A 21,201-nucleotide genomic window follows, 5' to 3' on the forward strand; every position below is an offset into this window, starting at 1 on the left:
CTACTCCTGTATTGTTAACATGACAAGAAAGAAGAATGAGATATGAAAAATGAAATACGACATCGCTGGTGTGCAATGGAGGCTGGCGATGTTCGTTACTAGTTTTTCTATATCAATTTTACATAACCTTATACGGAGCTAATGCTTTTATTGGTAATTTTGTGTAAATGTTTAACACTTTTAATAGTTGTGATGGCGGACAAAATTGTTGTGTGACGTCTTCTGGTTGATCGGTTTGAAAGGGCGGAAAATTTTAACACACAAGGTTCGACCTGTAGACAGGATACTATTTCTACATCGCACCAAACGTGCTAAAACTATCTCTGCGACATGATTTCTTGGCAACTTTTGTTGATTACTAATACAAGGAACATGTAAAGCAATTCGCCATTAGTGTCACACTGAGAAAAAATATATCACCAAATGCCAGTTTGTATTAAAATAAATGAAACAGTAGCAAAAACGTGTTCCCATACAAAAATATTTGTATTTTTATCCAGGAAATAAAAAATGTACGGAAAGAAAAAAATACACAAAGGAGGAAACTTTCTAAAAACAGGAATATAGAACGAAACAAATATTAAGAAATTATTTTCGAAGTATTAGCCTCTGTATTTTACAAATTGAAAAATTTAACATCAACTTTTGAATACAATTGCTTTGTTATGAAAGGGTTGACCTTAAAATTGTAGCAAATTTGTTAAATTCCAATTTGACTATGATTAACGATGTTTTTAGCATATCAGAAAGTCAACATTTAAATAGCACTATAAAAGTGCACTTTTTTAAGTTGATCAGAAATATTGACAATGAGCCTTTATGTTCTATCGGATTTACCTATGCACATAGGATCACTTCTATTGCAACGTTTTTATACAGCAAGCCTCCCTTTGAAAACCATAATCCGATAACTTGTCAGTAAAATTGTACTAATAAAATGTGAATTAAGATGATGTTTTCTTTATATTGTTGACGGGAGCATGGTTATAAAAGTTACTATTGAAAACACGTGTTAGGAAAGTTTGAAAAATAGCAATAATGAGCGATTTACATGCATTAGAACTTGTCTCTTAAACCCGGCGATTATAATGCAATTGTTATATATTATATTGCAATCTAAATTACATTAAAATTTCCCCCAAATATTGGATTAAAATGTTTTATGTAGAAAATGAGATTTGTTGCATTAACATTTCTTTGTGGAAGGAAAGCATTAGCATTATATTATTCGGAATAGAGACGTGAGAGAAAATTAATTTGTTTTAAACAACTTTTCCATGTATGAATGTTCAGTATACCAACGACTTCTAGTGCATAATATAAAAAAACAAGCTACACCTTAAATTTATATATTTAAATCGACCGCTCCTGACGAAATAGAGAAAACCAATTTAACCTCAAAACATAATATAAATTACACGCAGATGGTATTATCTTTATAAAAAAAACTTAAGAAAAAGACATGCCAAATAGTGTGTATACCCACACAGAAACCTTCACAGGCTTACTCAGAAAGGGAAGATTTTCCCACGGCCTTCTTTGACACACATATAATGGGCAAAACTGTACCACTAAAACTACATTTGAAGAGTTAAAAAAATGTATTTATAATTTGAATATATCGTATCTATAATTTTTGGGGGCTGCATGTCTGTATTGATACAGATTTGATAGGTTAATATAAACCACGTGATCTAAGCAGCATATATGGATTAGATACATTCATCTTTTATCTCATTGCAGTTTACCCACCTTTAAGAAATATTAATTGTATGCATTAGATAAACCAGACTACCAGTTTCATGGTCAATGTAATATTTCTTACATTTGAAGAAAAATCAATATTGGTGCAATAGCTTTCTTAGTTATAAACTCAACACAGCAAGTCACATCTTTTCTTCAACTGTACACTCTCCATCCAATTCATTCTGAATTTTGAAAAGGAAGTAAATTTCAATATATGTGTGTACACAATAGTTATATTGCTTAGGACTTACTTTTCTTTTCCGTGAGGCTGGGTGCACTCTGATGTGATGGATATACTGATGGCGTATGAATTCCAGGCATGCCATGCATATTAGAAGCATACCATGGATTAGGCCGATGCCATGCTTGTCCATTTATAAGTCCTAATTTGTCATACATAGCGCTTTGTCCCATAAATTTCTGATTTTCAGTAGCAAGATTGCGAAGTACCCGATTTATAGATGAAACCTACAAAACAAAAAACAAACATTAATCTTGGCAATTATCTAACAATCTAGCTGCACAAGAAAGGAAAAGCAAATCTGTAAAATAAGGGAGATTATATGGAAACTAACAATGTTTATGGAGTAACCCTGGTATATAACTAAAACAGTGTAATAGTTTTAATAATCTGGATATTGTGATCATTATTTCTCTTCATTTGTGTAATTATTCCGTAAAGTTACATTTATCAGTGGCTATATAATCTTGATATATTTTCTTTACACATGCAAGTATGCATGAATTATTTTCCAAATTTGTTCCAACTTATGATAAAAATATCAAACGGGATTTGAAACATCTTATCATAGTTAACTTGATGTATAAGATTCACTTGATTTATAAACTTTTTGTTATGTTTCAGTCCAGGTACATAGTCAGAAGATTTATAACCTCCTGCTATTTTTCAGTCCAGGTACATAGCCAGTTAATTTATAACCTCCTGCTATTTTTTATAAACTCAGGTACAAAGCCAGTTCTCCTTGTTATTATCACCAACACTGATTTATACCACACAAGTCTGCTCGAAAATATTCATATAAAAATAAAACTATATATATTTATCTACTGGTATGGTTGGTCCACTACAATAGACCATTGTAGCGTGCCGGACAGAAAATGATCAACAATATCGTCTTAATTAATTCTCTACAATACCAATACACGAGTTCTAATCTGAATTAATTAAGGCAATTCACTCGCTGACAAGTTAGCCATTTACCACAACACTTTAACGTCGATCACACTACAGACTTCAACACTTTACCGTTGATCGCACTACAGACCCGAGTAAAATGACCGTGGGTCAGTTAATAAATATTATACTTATTTCCAATAATAATGAGCGTACAATTTCCTGTTTAACTCCAAATCAATAAATATCCTAATAGTAGTTATTCACGCAATTTTATGAAAACGAGAAAACCATGTTGGTATTTACAACAAGACAAGAAGCAAATCAGTAAATCAGGCAAAGTTGAAGTTAGATGAATCTAGAAATAATAAAGTATCAATATTTAATGTCTCAAGATAAATTTAGTAATTCTTTTTTGGTCAACTTGAAAGATCAGACTTGTGACCTTGTCTGAAGGTCATGAAAAGAGCCATCGATGATTTGAAACTTATCATTTACATCCAAGTCACCAATTTCAGTTGAGATTAACATTTAGCATTAAGGTTTAATATTTGCTTAAGTAAAATATCGTTTTCTTTGTGTTTACTTTTTTATATTCAACTGTTTTGATGACAAATTTGTACACACAATAAAATATGAAATCACTGAAAGTTAATTTACAACGACGAAATGGAACATTAACCAAAAACATGGCTTCCAATGTAATTTGTAAGCATGGTGTGAAGACAAACAGGAGAATGATTTGAAATAAAATGGACGTCGAGTGATTTAATCTGTCAGAACGAGTTAGTCAATATTGATGACGGTAGGTTGTAGAACATTATAGTCGTGAAGCAGATATCGCTTGTTTTAATGGCTTGACAACTCCTTTGACACGATAGGTAACTAATCTATTGTCATTTTATTCCCGTTTTATTGTTTCATATTTATAACTTTTCATGTTAAATATGTAAAAGACTGTTTAATAGGATTTTTGTGTTAATAATGGAAGCTGTTGTAAGTTTATCTTGTAATGTAAACATTTATTTCAGTGAAATATTGAAAAAGACAGTCAGAAGATACCAAAGGGACATTAAAATTTGTAAGTTGAAAAGAAAGATACCACGAAATGGCAAAAAGACAAATAACAGTTTACAAAACAAAGCATAGGTGTATGCTGATATCAGTAAGCGAGATTGGTTTTAACGCGACTTTCAGCACACGATTGTCTAATTCGTGTACATTTGTCAGTTTGTAATAGAAAAGGAAACAAGAAAGAACCACCAACTTTCGACTGGAAAACTAGCAAAGTTAGTCAATAAAGATTGGAGTCGAACACACCTTCCACTTGCAGTAAGGAAGGATCGTACATTGCATCAACAATACCAATTAAACAAAACAGACATTTATTTTACGTATTTAAACTGCACGAATAGTAGACATCTTAACCTAATTATTTGGGAGAATTGCTGGGCGTTCATAGCAGATGCCTTCCAATGGTGTTAACTTCAAAAAGAGATACATCACTTCAAATGAAGACTCGGAAACCTGTTTCTAAATGACAGCCTCCCCGGGATCGATCATTGTTATTTATATTTGCCTTTCTGAGTGACAGGCTCCCCAGGATTGATCATTGATATTTATATATGTCTCTTCCTGAATCACTTTCCTAGTATTGTAACGTTAGAGTATCATGGATGTACTTTTATTCTTGTCCTGGACAAATTACACGATAGACACAAAAAAGAACATCGTCCATGTGCCTTTCATTGTCATTTTCACTCATTTCATGTTAATTCTATTGTCAATGAACGGTTTAACAAATTTGTTTCAATGATGGCGCCATTTTTCTAATACCGACACAAGAGTTCATTTTTGATTCACACAATAGTTCTGTACGTCAAAACGATGGCTGTATGGTTGTCGAGGGTTTGAACATTCTACAAGATGGGGAAATCAAATTCGATGAAAAATGCAAATATGATAGGTTGAACGATTAAGAGTTGAATTTGTGCGGCCATGCAAACGAAATCAGATTCTGTACTTTGGCGGCGCAGATGCGTCAAATCCAATTAATCCATTTCATCCAGACTAACATATCTCGTATAAAACAAGAAAATGACTGGCAAGCAGTGAAATATTTTGAATCTATTATTTCGTTTCATTTTGTTATTATCACATTTCGACGGGTTTTTAGTGAGAAAATATTCTTTATATTTAATAACTTGTTCTTTAGAATACAAACTATGAATCCTCTTTACTGATTGATCTGACAAATGATCGATACTTTAACAAGTGGTATTTCAAGGGGAAATCATACCATGAGGGGGGGGGGGGGGGGGGGGGGGGGGCAATACCAGGCTTTTTGTGTTAACCTGTTATGTTCCTTTCCAAGGTGTTGTTAACTGATATCTGAGATCAATTAAAACTGTTTTCAACCCACTTTGTCAACTGTTTTCAGCATTTTTGCATTCATTGTTAACTGTTTTTGCCAAAATCGAGGTGTTGTTAACATGTTAACGGACTCCCTATTCCCCCCCCCCCCTTTTTCCCTTCTTACCATCGCTGCATGGGAAATGTAGAATATCCTTGAAAGACTTTACGCACAAAAACGGCAAAATAACAGATTTCTGTTATAATTAAATTCGTTGAATCAGCATTAATGAAAATATTTAAGATTTTTTATAACATAAAACTCTAAGTAATTATACACGTGTTTCTCTAATCATTTATTTACACAAAATCTGAAGACACTTGAACATCTTGTTGAAAGTAGTTAATTTTGTGTTTTGATACAACCAAAGAGTAAACATTAAGTTTTGTTCAGGGTAAGAGGGATGTTTACTCTCAATATTTACACAGCAAACCCTGAATAATAGGCGGAGTGATATCATAACCGGCACTACGACGACAGCCTTCATCAAACACAATGTCCATATGGTCGGGAATCAGCAATGCAGCGCAGACACTTCAACAAAATGCACTGAAAGCAGTTATTATTGGCTTTTAAAGACGACATATTACAATTTTGAAGAGGTGTTGGATTTTAGTACCCTGAGAAGAGCTAGACGGCCATATTCTACAATAGGCAGAGCCGAGTGATCTTTAATCATATGGAAGTTTCAATACTAGTTTGCAAAAGATTTATCATAAGGAAAATTAAACCCGCTATTTAGACTAATTTGGCCATTATTTAGAATTTATTCGAGCGGCATAAGTCAAGAATGTTCTTTTTTCTTTCCATCCTAAATTAGTTTAGTGATAATAGATTTCTTTTGGAAATTTGATTTTTTAAGATATTATGGAGCGATTTTACAGATGCATCACTTCTGATAAAAACTACTCGAAAAAAGGACAAAAAATGTGAAATTAAGCAGGAATAACCTTCTGACCTTAGGGAATTAATTAGCATTTGACTTTTGTCTGAAACACTGGGAAATACAAGCGTGCACTGTCGGTGAACTTCTACTGGTCGACGTCTCTATTTAACAAACATAATTCGTTTTCAATACAAACTTTCATTCAATCATAAGTTTATCTAGTGTGTCTCTATCTTTACTTTAATATTAAATAATTATGTTTGAAACATCCTTTTCGTCTATTAATATTCTTCTGTAATTAAAAATATATATATATCTTCTATCTAAAATATTTCCATTCTCAACTTTACTAGAAGAGTATTTTTATCAACTGGTTAGGTAAGTTTTATTCAAGATAAAACTCCGACGGGTATCTAAAAAATACTGAAACTAGGAAACCTTCTTAAATAAGAATATAAATATACTAAGCTGGAAATGTAACTATAAATTTGATTTGGCCTATTTATTTTCAGTCAATGTAAGAAATAAATAAACAATCTTAGCAAAATTTAGTACAAATTAATTATTTACGTTTATACGATTTGAAATAATGGTCCACAATTGTTGTACAGTAAGCATGATTGATGAAAATAAAACTCAAATGAAAAAAGAAAAAATAAGAATGGAGAAAGTCTTCTTGTAAAAATGTATTCAAATGAAGATGTTTTTACGAAAATAATAAAATCACAAAAATACTGAACTCCCAGGAGAATTAAAAAAGGAAAGTCCCTTATCAAATGTCAAAATCAAAAGCTGAAACACATAAAACGAATGGATAACATGTTATATTCGTGACTTGGTATAGGCAATTTCTTATGTAGAAAATACGTGTCTGCTATGTAACTGTTCTTTAAATTCAAGATTTTCATTGGATAATTGTTGCTGGCTAATTTAAAGTCCAGTGGCTAATATTTCATGCATATTTGAAATGATCCAGATTTTAATTTCATATTTATATTTCTAGAGATATTTTTATCCTGGGACTACATGTATTATATATAGTTAGTATTATAGTCCGAGGTTTATCACAGATCGTTTTTGAATAATTTATCTTTTGGAAATCAAGTATTAAAAAATTATTTGTATAAATTTGCGTGTTTTGATTTTACAATTACTTAATAGAGTAGTCATAATTTCCAATAAATCTTTAAGAAAATCAATTTGAATTAAGTTGATATCAAAGGATAACTTATGAAGGTAACTTTTGATATCTTCCTTTCTATAAGCTGTAGACAGATGGAAGGAAGCTTTACAAAACCACCAGCCTTTCAATCAAATCACCAGGAGGTGCGCTCGATTCCTCAAACATGTTAAATAAACTCATAGTCTCCACTGAGTTTTATTGTACAAAAGTGATTTAACGAATAAATATGTTTCACAATTTAAGCAAAATAAATGATATGAAAACATTTAACCGTTGGTTTTACCACTGTAATTGTTACATTATGAATACTTCAAATATTAAGATATTAAGCATTTAAAATGATACGTCGAAGAAAAGGTTACAGTGAAATAGACTTAATGATAGGAATTTGGTGTTATTATATTCATTAAAAGTCAAATATGTTTTTTTTGCTTTACAAATAAATTTAAAAATTGCATGCTGCTTCATTGAAACATTTATTAAATCGACTGCAAATAAAAATCACATTTCATTGATTTATTAAGTATTAAGATTGTGCAGAATAAATAATTTTAAGAAGTTTATTTATTTGAAGTTTATATTCACAGTGTATTTAATGAAGTGAAAAAGTGAAATCCATTCAAAGATGCTTCTCAAAATGATAAAATAGTTGTACATTAAATTCTCATAAAAGACGACCTTGGAAAAAAAGTTTGGAAAAAAAGAGATGATGGAAAGTGCGTCAAGAGATGCATGGAAAGTGCGTCGATGACTTTATAATGCATTCACCCCAACACACTGAACTCCTTTAATCTAACTTAAAGTGGGTTTTTTTTTGCGTGAAATATCAGTGATACTGTTTGCCTTAAATTACCGGAGAATAAAGGCTTTTTCCCCTGGAGAAGAATCCCAATTTGAAAAAATAATGGCTTAAAATTATTAAAAAAAAGACAACATTTTCCCCAAACAGGGCAGTCTCAATTGTAATTGTGCATGCATACAAACTGAAAAACACTCAAAATGACTATATGTGTAGATTTGAGGGTCTATCTATGTATAATCACTGATAATAAGGGTCAAATGAGGGTTTACCTCCTGAAAGGGGGTCTGCAAATTGAAGTTTCAGTCAAATTCATGGTTTATATATATGAATTTCCCAATTTGATAAAAATGACGCATATTTTCCCAATAAAAAGGGTAGAGGTAGTTTTGAAAAAAACCAACAATATCACTGAATATGCATAAACTGAACTTTTAATTTTCACGTGAAATGTTTTTTTTTAACAATATTAATATTAAAGGAACTTGTAGACTTAGTGGGATAATCTATATTTCTCAAGGACGCCAACAATTGAGAAATATGACCTTCACACCAAGTTATCATTTAATTTTGTGAGTAGAATAAAACGCACCAAATTATGAAAACAATAAGGCTGTTTTTATACGATGACTTCAACGAAGACTGTATGTCCCAGCTTTAGAAATAGGCGAAAAGACATTAATTTCGAGCAACTTTATACTTGTATACTAATAATGTACGTTCTTTGTTTTTGTACTACAAATGTTGGTCGTAAAAGCATTTACACACAAAGATTTGCTAGTACATCATAGTGTAATATTTGTAAACAATACTTATTCAATTGAGTTAAATCTAGAAATAACTGCACTTACACTTGGAATAGTTTCTTGGTTACAACATCCTTCTGATAATAGACGATCTCTTATTTCCCAGGCGAATATTGATGGACACTCGCGTTTATATTGAGCAATTTTTGTAACTACGTCATTAGTGGCAACCCTTGGTTTACTGCCACCAATGGCTCGAGGTCGTATTGACCCAGTTTCATAATAACGTCCGAGAATTTTGCTTACGCAACCATTCGATACTTGAAGAATTCTAGAAATGTCACATGGTCTAGCGCCACTGTGGGCAAGTTCAACAATTCGTTGCCTTGTTGAATCTGGAAGTGGTCTCCCGTTCACAAATACACCACCTAACTGATTAACTCCACTGTGACCTGAAAAATACAAGAAAATCTTTATTAATTCACTATTTACTCTTATGTCTCATGCTACAGCTACCATGTGCAGGTTTCGGTAAAGAGACAATTAATCGGAACTGAGATGCTATAATAAATTATCTCCCCTGTTTCAAGTGTGCAAAGTCTTATTCTTAAAGAAGGGCTTGGGTTAAGGTCCTTTATTTTCTATACGCTTTTCTCTATTCCAATTTTTTTTCTTTTCATTATTTATTTTTGCTATTTGTACGAACCAATATTCTTTATCCTTTTATTTGCCTATTTTTATCCTATTAATAATTTTTTGGTTTTATTTTCTATGCTCTTGTCGAATTTTACTCAAATCTGCATTCCTCATCCAGAGTCATACTTGAGTATGATTGGTTGAAATACAGTTTTGATATAAACAAATATGTTCTGGAGAAATCAGTCATGAATGACAAAAATGGATCATAACAACATAATTAAATTACATTTGCAAAAAATAATTAGATACTCGGCTTTATAACTATTTATCTCATAATCAATGAGACACACAACAAAAATTATAAAATATTAAATCTGTAATAAGTTATGCACGGATGACGTGACAGGTTTACATCAATCTTGTTAATTTTGGACATTTAGATATATTCAGTTACTATGACATCTGAACATTTGATAATACACCCGTTGCACAATGCTTTCATTTAAACAATTATAATTTGCACATAAACATCTTGTTCATAGCTCCCTGCTATCCAATTTTAACATAAACCGACCTTTTGTGATTTTATATATGTTAATCTTATATATAATTACTGTAGATCTAAACCCTTCATTTAGAATATAGGTTATTGTATTTCTAAGTAATAAACATCCACTGTCAAAGGTGGATTTAGCAGAAACATGCAAAGATTCGCATTTCTTTAAAGAGTCAATTGTTGAGCATTATTGTGTAACGATTGATCAAATCAAAATATTTTGCTGGGTTTGAAATACAATATATTTTATCTGATTTCTAACGAATCGCTTAAGAAAGGAAAGCATTTCTGTAATTGGTTTAATACAATGTAAAATAGCGCACACACAACGGCTTGCAATTTTCTGATGGCAAGTTTCATTGTATTTTTTTCATTCATATACTTGGTCACGTTTGAGTGATTTTGTCGGCTGATATCTTTACCACCCTATTAAAACTGACTTGGATGTCACATTTTACTCCCACCCACCGTTAAACTGATAAATTACATGTTCTCCTATTTAGTGATTAATACTGAATTTATTTTCTGTGCATATCTTTGTTCATTCTGACATGGATTTTTACAAGCGATCACCTAAAATTACTTTCTTGACAGGTTACCATTGAAGATGTAGAATTGCAGTTCTACCATGTTGGATAATTCACCTTTGTAATTGTATTCCGTAATAAGATTTGTATCTCGTTCAAGATTCAACTATGACAGATTTAAATGTAAACTTTGAAAATAGTATTCAAACATGTGCTTTTTCTTATCTTTTTTCGTAATTCGTTTTTTTTTTTGGTAACATTTTGACATTCGGACATATTGGTTTAATTTTTCATTTCAAATACATACGTCCTCATATCAAACGAAAGATTAAAATATAATGAAATACAATAGTTAATGGCCTTCGCTTTTTTATTTTTTTGTTTTTGTTATTTTTTTCTTGTTTTACATTATCTTTTCTAAACATTGTACAATAACTATACAACAAGCGAAATAACTTGAACAAGAAAACACGGAAACATTCAAATAAATAAAACAATATTTTAAAAGTATTTTCAAAGTAAGACATTGAAAAGTTTGTACGCCTACACCTGAACAATTAACAATTGTTTTATATGATAACATTATCTACAAGTGCAATCTGAAATATTAAGTTTATAATTCCTGTATCGTTTGGGAGAAGTCATTTATGGGTCGCTTCCTTTAAAAACTATGTACTTGTTTGATGTTTTTTAATATCTATAGAAAAAAGGATTTCTTGTCAAGCAAGACTATGATTTTTTGCATATTTTTAATTTGTGTTTTAAAATGTATTGTTTATTATAGGTTTAAGCTTAGAATGGTTAAATTACAGAGTTCAACGTAGGGCTAATTTTATGTATGATTTTACACAAAGAAAAGTGGGTCATTTACAAAATCAGTCCCATTTTATATATTTTTTTGCACGAGACTCCTTTTATAACAAAGTTCCGCTTTGTTTATCTATAGTAAATGCACATGTATTGTAAATTTGTCTTTCAATGTTAGATTTTGCTGACTTCGTTTTTACTTATTCAACAAATATAAAGCCAAGGTCGACGTCGAAAACCGAAAAAGGGATAGGTTGAGAACTAACAAAATTGTTTTAACTCAGTTATGTAATTATTAACCGGTCCCTGACCGACTTTGTTTTTAACATCCTACTAGATTTATATTTTTAATAAGGACCGTGTTGACCGAAATTGAATATCTTCGATTCGAATAATTTATCAGTTACATTTCTCTGATCTACGATGTCAACATTCGCAAGTATAGGGGATAGACTACGGAAGGGACTGAATTATCCGGGTTGAAGAAATCTCTGTTTGAATAATAACTGTCTAGACACTGAGTAAATATGGTCTTTACTTTTAGCATAACTTTTTTTCTATATGTTAGGCCGAATGTTGACGGTTACAACCTTTCTTCTAAGTGTATTTGTTTGTTAGTTTGCTGTGCAAATGTTGTATACCTTACACCAAATTTTTCTCCATTGAACAACATCCTGTCCACCACAAAATAGATATAACCCTTGTTTTTCTTAAAAATAAACAGAATCCTGTTTGCATTCTGACTAGTCTATATATGAGTAGCTGTCTTCGCTGACTAGTATATATATATGAGTAGCTGTCTTCAAGACTAAATTAGAAATATATCAATATATATAAATATATTGTGTGTTGTAAAGTTATGTGTCAATGACAATTCTTAGAGTCTCTGTCATATTTGTTCCGAGTCTTTCTAGAAACTTCTCTGTTTCGAAAATTGTAGGATAACCTGAATTAGTCTTTTGGTTTTTATGTCTGTGCGTTCTCTATTTGCGTTTGTTGTTTTATTGTCGTTATACTAGAACCCCACATCTTCTTAAGTCGTAATACTAGAACCCCACATCTTCTTAAGTCATGCAGTCAATAGTTTTGTTAATTTTTATGCCCTATGTACGGGCATTTCGTTTTCTGGTCTGTGCGTCCGTCCATTCGTTCGTTCGTCCGTTCGTCAGTTTGTCCCACTTCAGGTTAAAATTTTCGGTCGAGGTAGTTTTGGTGAAGTGGAAGTCCAATCAACTTGAAACTTAGTACACATGTGCTCTGTCATATGATCTTTCTAATTTTAATGCCAAATTAGACATTTCCCCTCATTTTGACGGTCCAGATAGAATATAAAGTGCGACTGGGGACACATTCTTGTTTAGTTCTATTTTTCTGAACTCTTGACGAATCTTACTCAAATCTGCAATCCTCATCCAGAGTCATAGTTAAGAATTTTACAAAACTCTAACTCCTGAATTTGCAGGACGTTCAAACTAGTGAAAACAAGAATGTGTCTCCAGTACACTGATGCTCCATCCCCACTGTTATTTTCTATGTTCAGTGGACCGTGGAATTTGGGTAAAAACCCTTATTTGGCTTTAAAATTAGAAAGATCATATCATATTTTGTTAGTTTCAAGTTGATTTGACTTCAACTTCATCAAATACTATCTTGACCAAAAACTTGAACCTGAAGCGGGACAGACGAACGAACGAACGAACAGATCAGAAAACATAATGCCACTCTACTATCGTATAGGTGGGGAATAAAAAGAATGTTGATAAGGTTAATGTATTGACCTCACATAAAGATGTGTTGTGTGACAGGTTTTGTGTAATTAACGTAATGTCTTGAGTAAGGGCTATTCAATGATAACTCCCGAACACGTGTCGTCTATTAAGAACCAGTACTATGTATATTCTGTATATTAATAAGATATTTATAAATAGATTATAAACAGATTAAGCTGGGGTGTTTTGTTGTGTGTGGCCAAACTTCTGATCCGTAAATCAATCCGCATCGTGTAACATGTGGTAGTCAGCTTTATGTGAAAGGACTATTTCGGCAAATTATACCAATTAATGGTAATGCCGTTATGTAATGTAAATCAAAACCATTCTTTGACTTTGGATAAATAAAGTATATAAGGAAGACATTTTCTGTAAAAATAAGCCTTTTTTAAACATGATTAATGTAAATGCATTTCGTTCAGTTCTCAAGGACTTGAAAAATGTCACATCAAGGGATTTATTGCTTTGTAAAGTTTTTCTTAAATATAGTGCACAAAGTGTGCAGTAAACAATGTCTTTCATATACTTGGATAATAAAGCCGCAATATTTTGTGTCTTCCGTTATCAAAAATTATGCGTTATGTCTATGGGCTGCACAAAAGGGAGTGACAGTGAATAACACCCCTCTTTAACAGTAACAAAATTTAATTTTCATTTTCACATTTCGCCATACTAGGAAGGATCTACGTTTGATGCACTTGCATTTTATCGAACAGCATTTCTTTTTTTTTCAAAATTGAATAAATACTGTGTTATTTTTTTTTCTTTATTTTCTCCTACAAGAACATGACATGATGAATATGATGTTAACCACTACAGCGACATTCTCCGACAGATGTGGTTTTCTGGTGACGAGATTAGTATCAATCGTGACCTCTGAGAGGGATCAAAGGTCATTAGAAGTAGCTGACGATAGTGACATTAAGGAATGGAAAGATTAGTTAACTTCTCAGATGACACTCAGCTGATAGGCATTGTGTCAATGATACCACAAAAGCACAGTATACACATCTATATATAGGACAATGGACAGAAGTGCACGCGACAAAAATTCAAGACCATGTCAGAAAAAAATATTTCTTGGGAACATTCCAACAGCATTGTAGTTCTATATCTTGGAAAAGAGAGGCGAAAGATACCAATTGGACAGTCAGACTCATAAGGAGAAAATATACTGACAATAGATATAGGAAGATGTGGTGTGAGTGCCAATGAGACAACTCTCCATCCAAATAACAATTTAAAAAGTAAACCATTATAGGTTAAAGTACGGCCTTCAACACGGAGCCTTGCCTTGACAACGCCATTTTTAAAAAAAGAAAAAAGAAAAGACAAACTACAGAACACAAAACACAACAGCGAAAACTAAAGGCTAAGCAACAGGAACCAACCAAAAACAAGGGATGATATAGGGCTGACCAACAACGAAAACTAAAGACTGAGCAACAGGAACCCAACCAAAAACTAGGGATGATATAGGGTTGACCAACAACGAAAACTAAAGACTGAGCAACAGGAACCAACCAAAAACAAGGGATGATATAGGGCTGACCAACAACGAAAACTAAAGACTGAGCAACAGGAACCAACCAAAAACTAGGGATGATATAGGGCTGACCAACAACGAAAACTAAAGACTGAGCAACAGGAACCAACCAAAACCTAGGGATGATATAGGGCTGACCAACAACGAAAACTAAAGGCTAAGCAACAGGAACCAACCAAAAACAAGGGATGATATAGGGCTGACCAACAACGAAAACTAAAGACTGAGCAACAGGAACCAACCAAAAACTAGGGATGATATAGGGCTGACCAACAACGAAAACTAAAGGCTAAGCAACAGGAACCAACCAAAAACAAGGGATGATATAGGGCTGACCAACAACGAAAACTGAAGGCTAAGCAACAGGAACCAACCAAAAACAAGGGATGATATAGGGCTGACCAACAACGAAAACTGAAGACTGAGCAACAGGAACCCAACCAAAACCTAGGGCTGAACAACAACGAAATCTAAATAAAACCGAAATCACGAGTGCCTCAAGCATCGATATAAGTTATATATGTAATATTTTTTATAAAACTGATAAAATCCTCATTCAAATCCTGTCATCCGTTACCTGACAATATAATATAAATACAACAGCTACAACCAGTAGACAATAACGGGACATCATCAATACCTTTCTAGGAACACTTTATCAAAGGTGAAAGGACACGAGTTAAAGCATAACAGACAGACTGATAGAATGATTAATTTGTACATTAAAATTTTGCAATAACAGAGTTATGATGAGGATGAAAAAGGAATGAGAAATGTAATAATTGTACACGTCTAAATCGTGCTATTATGACAAACTTTAAACTATCAATGAAACCATTCGTGTTTTTGGCACTCCGAAATGTTTCGTCGTTTGTCTTTTCATGCCTAAATCGTAATAAAATTTTCAAGTGCTATTTAAAATCAAAATTTCTCACGAATGAAAGTAAACCAAGAGATTATAGAATTTGTTTAAATTAATGTTGTTTTATAGTACATTCTCCAAAGATTTCAGAACCTCTACATACAATTACTTATAAAATGTAAACCATTCTGTATATGTCAATACGACATTTGTGAAGACAATTATAATGAAAGAGTAAAGTGCCAATTATACGTCATTGGGTTTACTTTAATGGATGTTTGCTGATAAAATCATGTCACTGTTGTCAACCCTCCATCGCAAACACCATCTTATTACGGTGATCTCGATTCCACTGTAGACATTACGACATCTCAAATAAAAAGGCTGGTAAAGTGTGTTTATCTGTCTTAAACGTCAGACCACCGTGGATATTAAATGGGCCAAAATTGATAACCTAATACAACCTCCGAACTCAACTGTCAACCATTCATTAAATGTGATGTCCGTCGCTACAAGGGATGCTGCGACCCGTCATCCGACTTCGTCAGTTATTTAATATAAATTGCTTCCGGTCTCAGTTATCGGGAAAAGACATTGTTGTAGAGGTGATGTGTCCTCTGGCGCATGCATTACAACTCACAAGAAATTTTACATTTTCCCACCTTCCTGGATGAATATTGATTGCAATATTTCGAGAACAGATTTACTATTATTAAGAAATACTTTTGAATTTGTTTTCCTATGTTATTATTAAATCAATATTCATAACAAGATTTGAAATGAGAGCATTTCTTTTCACTTTTATTCCGGAAAGATCTATTAAAAAGAAAATTTCTTTTTACCTACGATTTACATTTACATTACAATAAGTGTAATTTTCAATTACAACGTGAAAATATGTATCGTATGAAGATAAATTTGACCATCTATTGTTCCCAGTTTCTTTGATGGGTATTCTCAATGTTATAACTTTATGTAGTCGTAGAACTACATACAATTGTGTATTCACTTCACTACAAAACATCTAAATTAGATTGAACCATCGTAACCCTCTTGATATTAGTTACGAGTATTAGATTGAACCATCGTAACCCTCTTGATATTAGTTACGAGTATTAGATTGAACCATCGTAACCCTCTTGATATTAGATTGAACCATCGTAACCCTCTTGATATTAGATTGAACCATCGTAACCCTCTTGATATTAGTTACGAGTATTAGATTGAACCATCGTAACCCTCTTGATATTAGTTACGAGTATTAGATTGAACCATCGTAACCCTCTTGATATTAGTTACGAGTATTAGATTGAACCATCGTAACCCTCTTGATATTAGTTACGAGTATTAGATTGAACCATCGTAACCCTCTTGATATTAGTTACGAGTATTAGATTGAACCATCGTAACCCTCTTGATATTAGTTACGAGTATTAGATTGAACCATCGTAACCCTCTTGATATTAGTTACGAGTATTAGATTGAACCATCGTAACCCTCTTGATATTAGTTACGAGTATTAGATTGAACCATCGTAACCCTCTTGATATTAGTTACGAGTATTAGATTGAACCATCGTAACCCTCTTGATATTAGTTACGAGTATTAGATTGAACCATCGTAACCCTCTTGATATTAGTTACGAGTATTAGATTGAACCATCGTAACCCTCTTGATATTAGTTACGAGTATTAGATTGAACCATCGTAACCCTCTTGATATTAGTTACGAGTATTAGATTGAACCATCGTAACCCTCTTGATATTAGTTACGAGTATTAGATTGAACCATCGTAACCCTCTTGATATTAGTTACGAGTATTAGATTGAACCATCGTAACCCTCTTGATATTAGTTACGAGTATTAGATTGAACCATCGGAACCCCTCTTGATATTAGTTACGAGTTAAGCCTAAAGTACAATTGGTCGACCCAAATTTGTAAAAAGGATACATAGCCAAGCATGTACACACAGAGTCGAGAAGCAACTCGTATCCTATAATGTCAAAGTCAATCTGATTTTTCACCCTCCCGACTGTCATACAAGTGAGAGGTTTAGCTAGCTATAAAACCAGGTTCAATCCACCATTTTCTACATTAGATAATGCCTGTACCAAGTCAGGAATATGACAGTTGTTATCCATTCGTTTGATGTGTTTGGACTTTTGATTTTGCCTTTTGATTTTTGATTTTCCTTTTTGAATTTTCCTCGGAGTTCGGTATTTTTGTGTTTTTACTTTTTTCCAAAAACTGTGACTTAAACATTTTCTTTTTTCTCTTTCTTTTCGGCAACATGTTATAACATTGAACTGCATACCTCTTTAAAAAATAAGTCTTTCTGGATAAGTAAATTTTGATTGTTTGATTTTCGTGTTCGCATAGAGAGAAATTGAAATAAGAATGTTATAGCCTCAAGCCTATCACACTTTTGAAAGTTTTGTTTCATTCAATCTAGCTTGTTAGAATGCTCATTATTAAACCTAATTTTAAGGCAAAATTCACTCATCATCTATTTCAGTTGAATTAAAAATGCTGCCGACATCGAATTACTTCTTCGAATAGGTATGTGATAGCAATCGAATTTATAAATGTCTTAACTGGATTGCAAAAAAATCAAATTTTAAAAAAAATCATACAAATTTATCATGGCCACCCGTGTAGTCTTAACCAAATTACAAGACTTTAAATAGAAAGGTTAATCTGAAGCTTTTTATTTCCTCTCTCTATTCTGTGATCTTCTGTAATCATGTGGTTATAATTTAACTTACATCTTAAAACAGCTACATTGTTTATTATTAATTTTTATAAATAAAATATCTAATTACTTCCTCCTATTTCTCCCAGACCTTAGTGTTCACACATTGTACATTTCTAGAAGGATTATAGAACGAGAAGTTTTGACATTTGCATTGATGTTAGGATTTATACAAACAGTAAACAAATGTTTCTTTAGTAGTCAGAACCAAAATAAAGATATTGACTTTCAAATAACATTTTAGAATATGAGGAAGTCTTTATATAATTGTTGAAATATGTCTATTTATAATTCTTTGTGTTATTTGTATGAATACACACATTGATTTCTGTTCTTTACTATTAAAAAAATCTTGTATTGAAACACCCCCCCCCCTTTTTTTCCTTTCCACATTTACCAGAAACAGTGCAGCACACATTCTTTCTCAATGCTGTCCAAAATAATGTTTCATACGAGCGTTGAACTTTTCATGTTATATTTATAAACGACAAATAGTAACATTTGCCTATAGCACATCAACAGAAACCTACAATAAAATATTCAAAGACGTTGACACAATACAAATTAACGGAATCAAATCGTTGTCATTCCGTCGCGAAACAAGCAATTACACATCATCGTTTGATATCCTGGAATTGTTCTATACATAAAGCAAAGAATTTGCAACTTAAAATTGGAGCTGAGTCCTGATGAAGAGATACTGAACGAAATGATTATCAAGTAATGAAACGTAGGATCAATGGAAAAGATAGGATGTCGTACAGATTTATTTATTGTTGAAACACAACTTATCGACAGGAGCGATACTTAATACAAATTGACCGAACATTCAAGTCTATTGATTTATCTTACTTTTAGAGGTTGTTCAACAATTGTTTTAATTGCGTTAAGCCTTCGAGTGCAAATCTATTATCCGAAATAAATTCATCTCAATTGGCTTTTTAAAGCTTAAGCTTTTGTGATAAATGAGCAATTGTACTCCGTGTTTACTTTACCTAAGTTTAGTGAATAGGTGCTCTATATTAACTTCTTATTTACATTTTAAATTCAAATTGCAGAAGTTTCTAAAATAAATACCCATAATATTTAACGTCATCGAAACCGGAAGTGAGACGAATCCATGATAACAGGTGAAGGAACTATCAAACAAATGAATAAACAAACAAATGTACAAACATTTAAAATCTTGAAAAACGGATTATGATTTCTAGATACATAGGTGCCATCAAAAATAAAAAAAGGGAATAGAGACACAAAACATAATGGCAAAATACAAAAGGGGACAAACACCGAACAGATAACTGTATGAGATTAAGCAACAATTACAGGCTTTTCACTATGTTCATTACACATTTCTAATGAATCAAGAAAATTAAGAGAGTATACCTAAGCAACGGAACAAATAAAACCTGGAGTTTTTTTTTAATTTGGATGAAAAAATTAAAATCTGGTAAAGTATTCGAACGAAACTCACCTCTTTTGGTGCGTGGTTTCTTTGTTCCGTTATTTAGACTGTTGTTACCTGTGTCAGGGCTTCCTACAGAGTTCCCACTTGAATCTTCGTCTGAAAGTACAATATAACATTAACATTTCTATACACTAACATTATATCAACAACATTACAGGATATAGGTTTTAAATAGTTACAAGACAGCACTTGAAAGTAGTCGTGTACTTAGTGGCAAAACCATCAAACAGGTAGAAAACAATAACAATAGTCGGGATTACCCCAGTGCCAAACCATCATATATGGAGAAAACATGCTAAACAACAACAAAAATCGAACTCAAAAAGCATTTTATAAAAAAGTAAAACTTCATATTCAACATCACAAAGTCAAAGCTGAAAACCTATGCACAGCGAAACCTACCTTTTATATCTTGTAAGCTTTGCAGCCTTATAGAAACGTTATGACTTTACAGAGTTAAATAAATTGCTCCTCACATTTGTAATGTAAAAAATCAGCAATAAAAGTTGCATTTTACTATACATCGTAGTAACGTAATGATTCAGCAGAAAATAGTTTTACTATAAAAGCTATAAAAAGGAAATAGTACGAGCTATAAACCTATCACCTTCCATGTTTTATTACAGAAATAATTTGATGGTTAGGTATTGTTTTAGATGCATTCATCTGAACACAAATACTTAAATGTTCACAGGGCATTAGAACCTAAATCGATAATTAAACTGATTTTTCTACCTGAACAGTTTACACCTGTACCGAATGACAAGGTGGCCAGAGTTATCGACCGTTTGTTAAGTCTTATGCACAGGTGGCTAAATTGATATCTTTTTTGCTGTTTTTGTGTTTTTAAGAAGATTTTCCAAGTATTACTCATACTTTTATTTATGAATCAGTCTTTAACATTTCACGCGATAATTTATATCTAAAGTTGTTTTCACTCTTCCCAAATTAATCTTATTACAATAGAAACGAGTTACACCTAGAGGGACAAGTAACCCAACAAAAACAGACCTTCAAAATGAAACTCTGTTTTCTCGAGAAAATCCACAAACATACCTTTTGAGTGAAAGTTTATATCTTAAGTACAATGAGACCTTTGTATGATCCAACACAATATATTAGATATCTGCAAGGAATGTGCATTTTCCTTAATGGGAATATGTTGTGTCTGACAATGTAATGTGTAGCAAACAAAAATCATAAAACAAGATGAAAAATTGACGGAAGCTCGTACAAGGCATCCATGCCATGTAAATGAAATAAAACATTTTGATGAGAAAGATGAAGGTTACAATTAAGAATCATGTTAAACGGATAATTAAAGAAAATTTATATTTTATTTTGACACTAAATAAGAGAAATTAA

General features: G+C 32.2%; 1 protein-coding gene across 4 annotated transcripts in view; it reads right to left on the reverse strand.

Annotated features, from left to right (window-relative positions):
* The window catches only part of LOC134684270 (paired box protein Pax-6-like), a 48,861-nt gene that overhangs the window by 14,890 nt on the left and 12,770 nt on the right, over positions 1 to 21,201 (reverse strand). For 2 of the 4 annotated variants that reach the window (XM_063543547.1, XM_063543548.1), the window contains exons 3-5: positions 19,891 to 19,932; positions 9,014 to 9,360; positions 1,998 to 2,214 (exon numbers count right to left, since the gene is read on the reverse strand). In XM_063543547.1, the coding sequence (XP_063399617.1) occupies positions 1,998 to 2,214; positions 9,014 to 9,360; positions 19,891 to 19,932 (606 nt within the window). Of the gene's footprint in view, positions 1 to 1,997; positions 2,215 to 9,013; positions 9,361 to 19,842; positions 19,933 to 21,201 lie in introns of all 4 variants that reach the window. The other 2 variants (XM_063543544.1, XM_063543546.1) reach the window with 1 other exon arrangement.

The sequence above is a fragment of the Mytilus trossulus genome, chromosome 9, assembly GCF_036588685.1.
Source record: "Mytilus trossulus isolate FHL-02 chromosome 9, PNRI_Mtr1.1.1.hap1, whole genome shotgun sequence".
NCBI lineage: Eukaryota > Metazoa > Mollusca > Bivalvia > Mytilida > Mytilidae > Mytilus > Mytilus trossulus.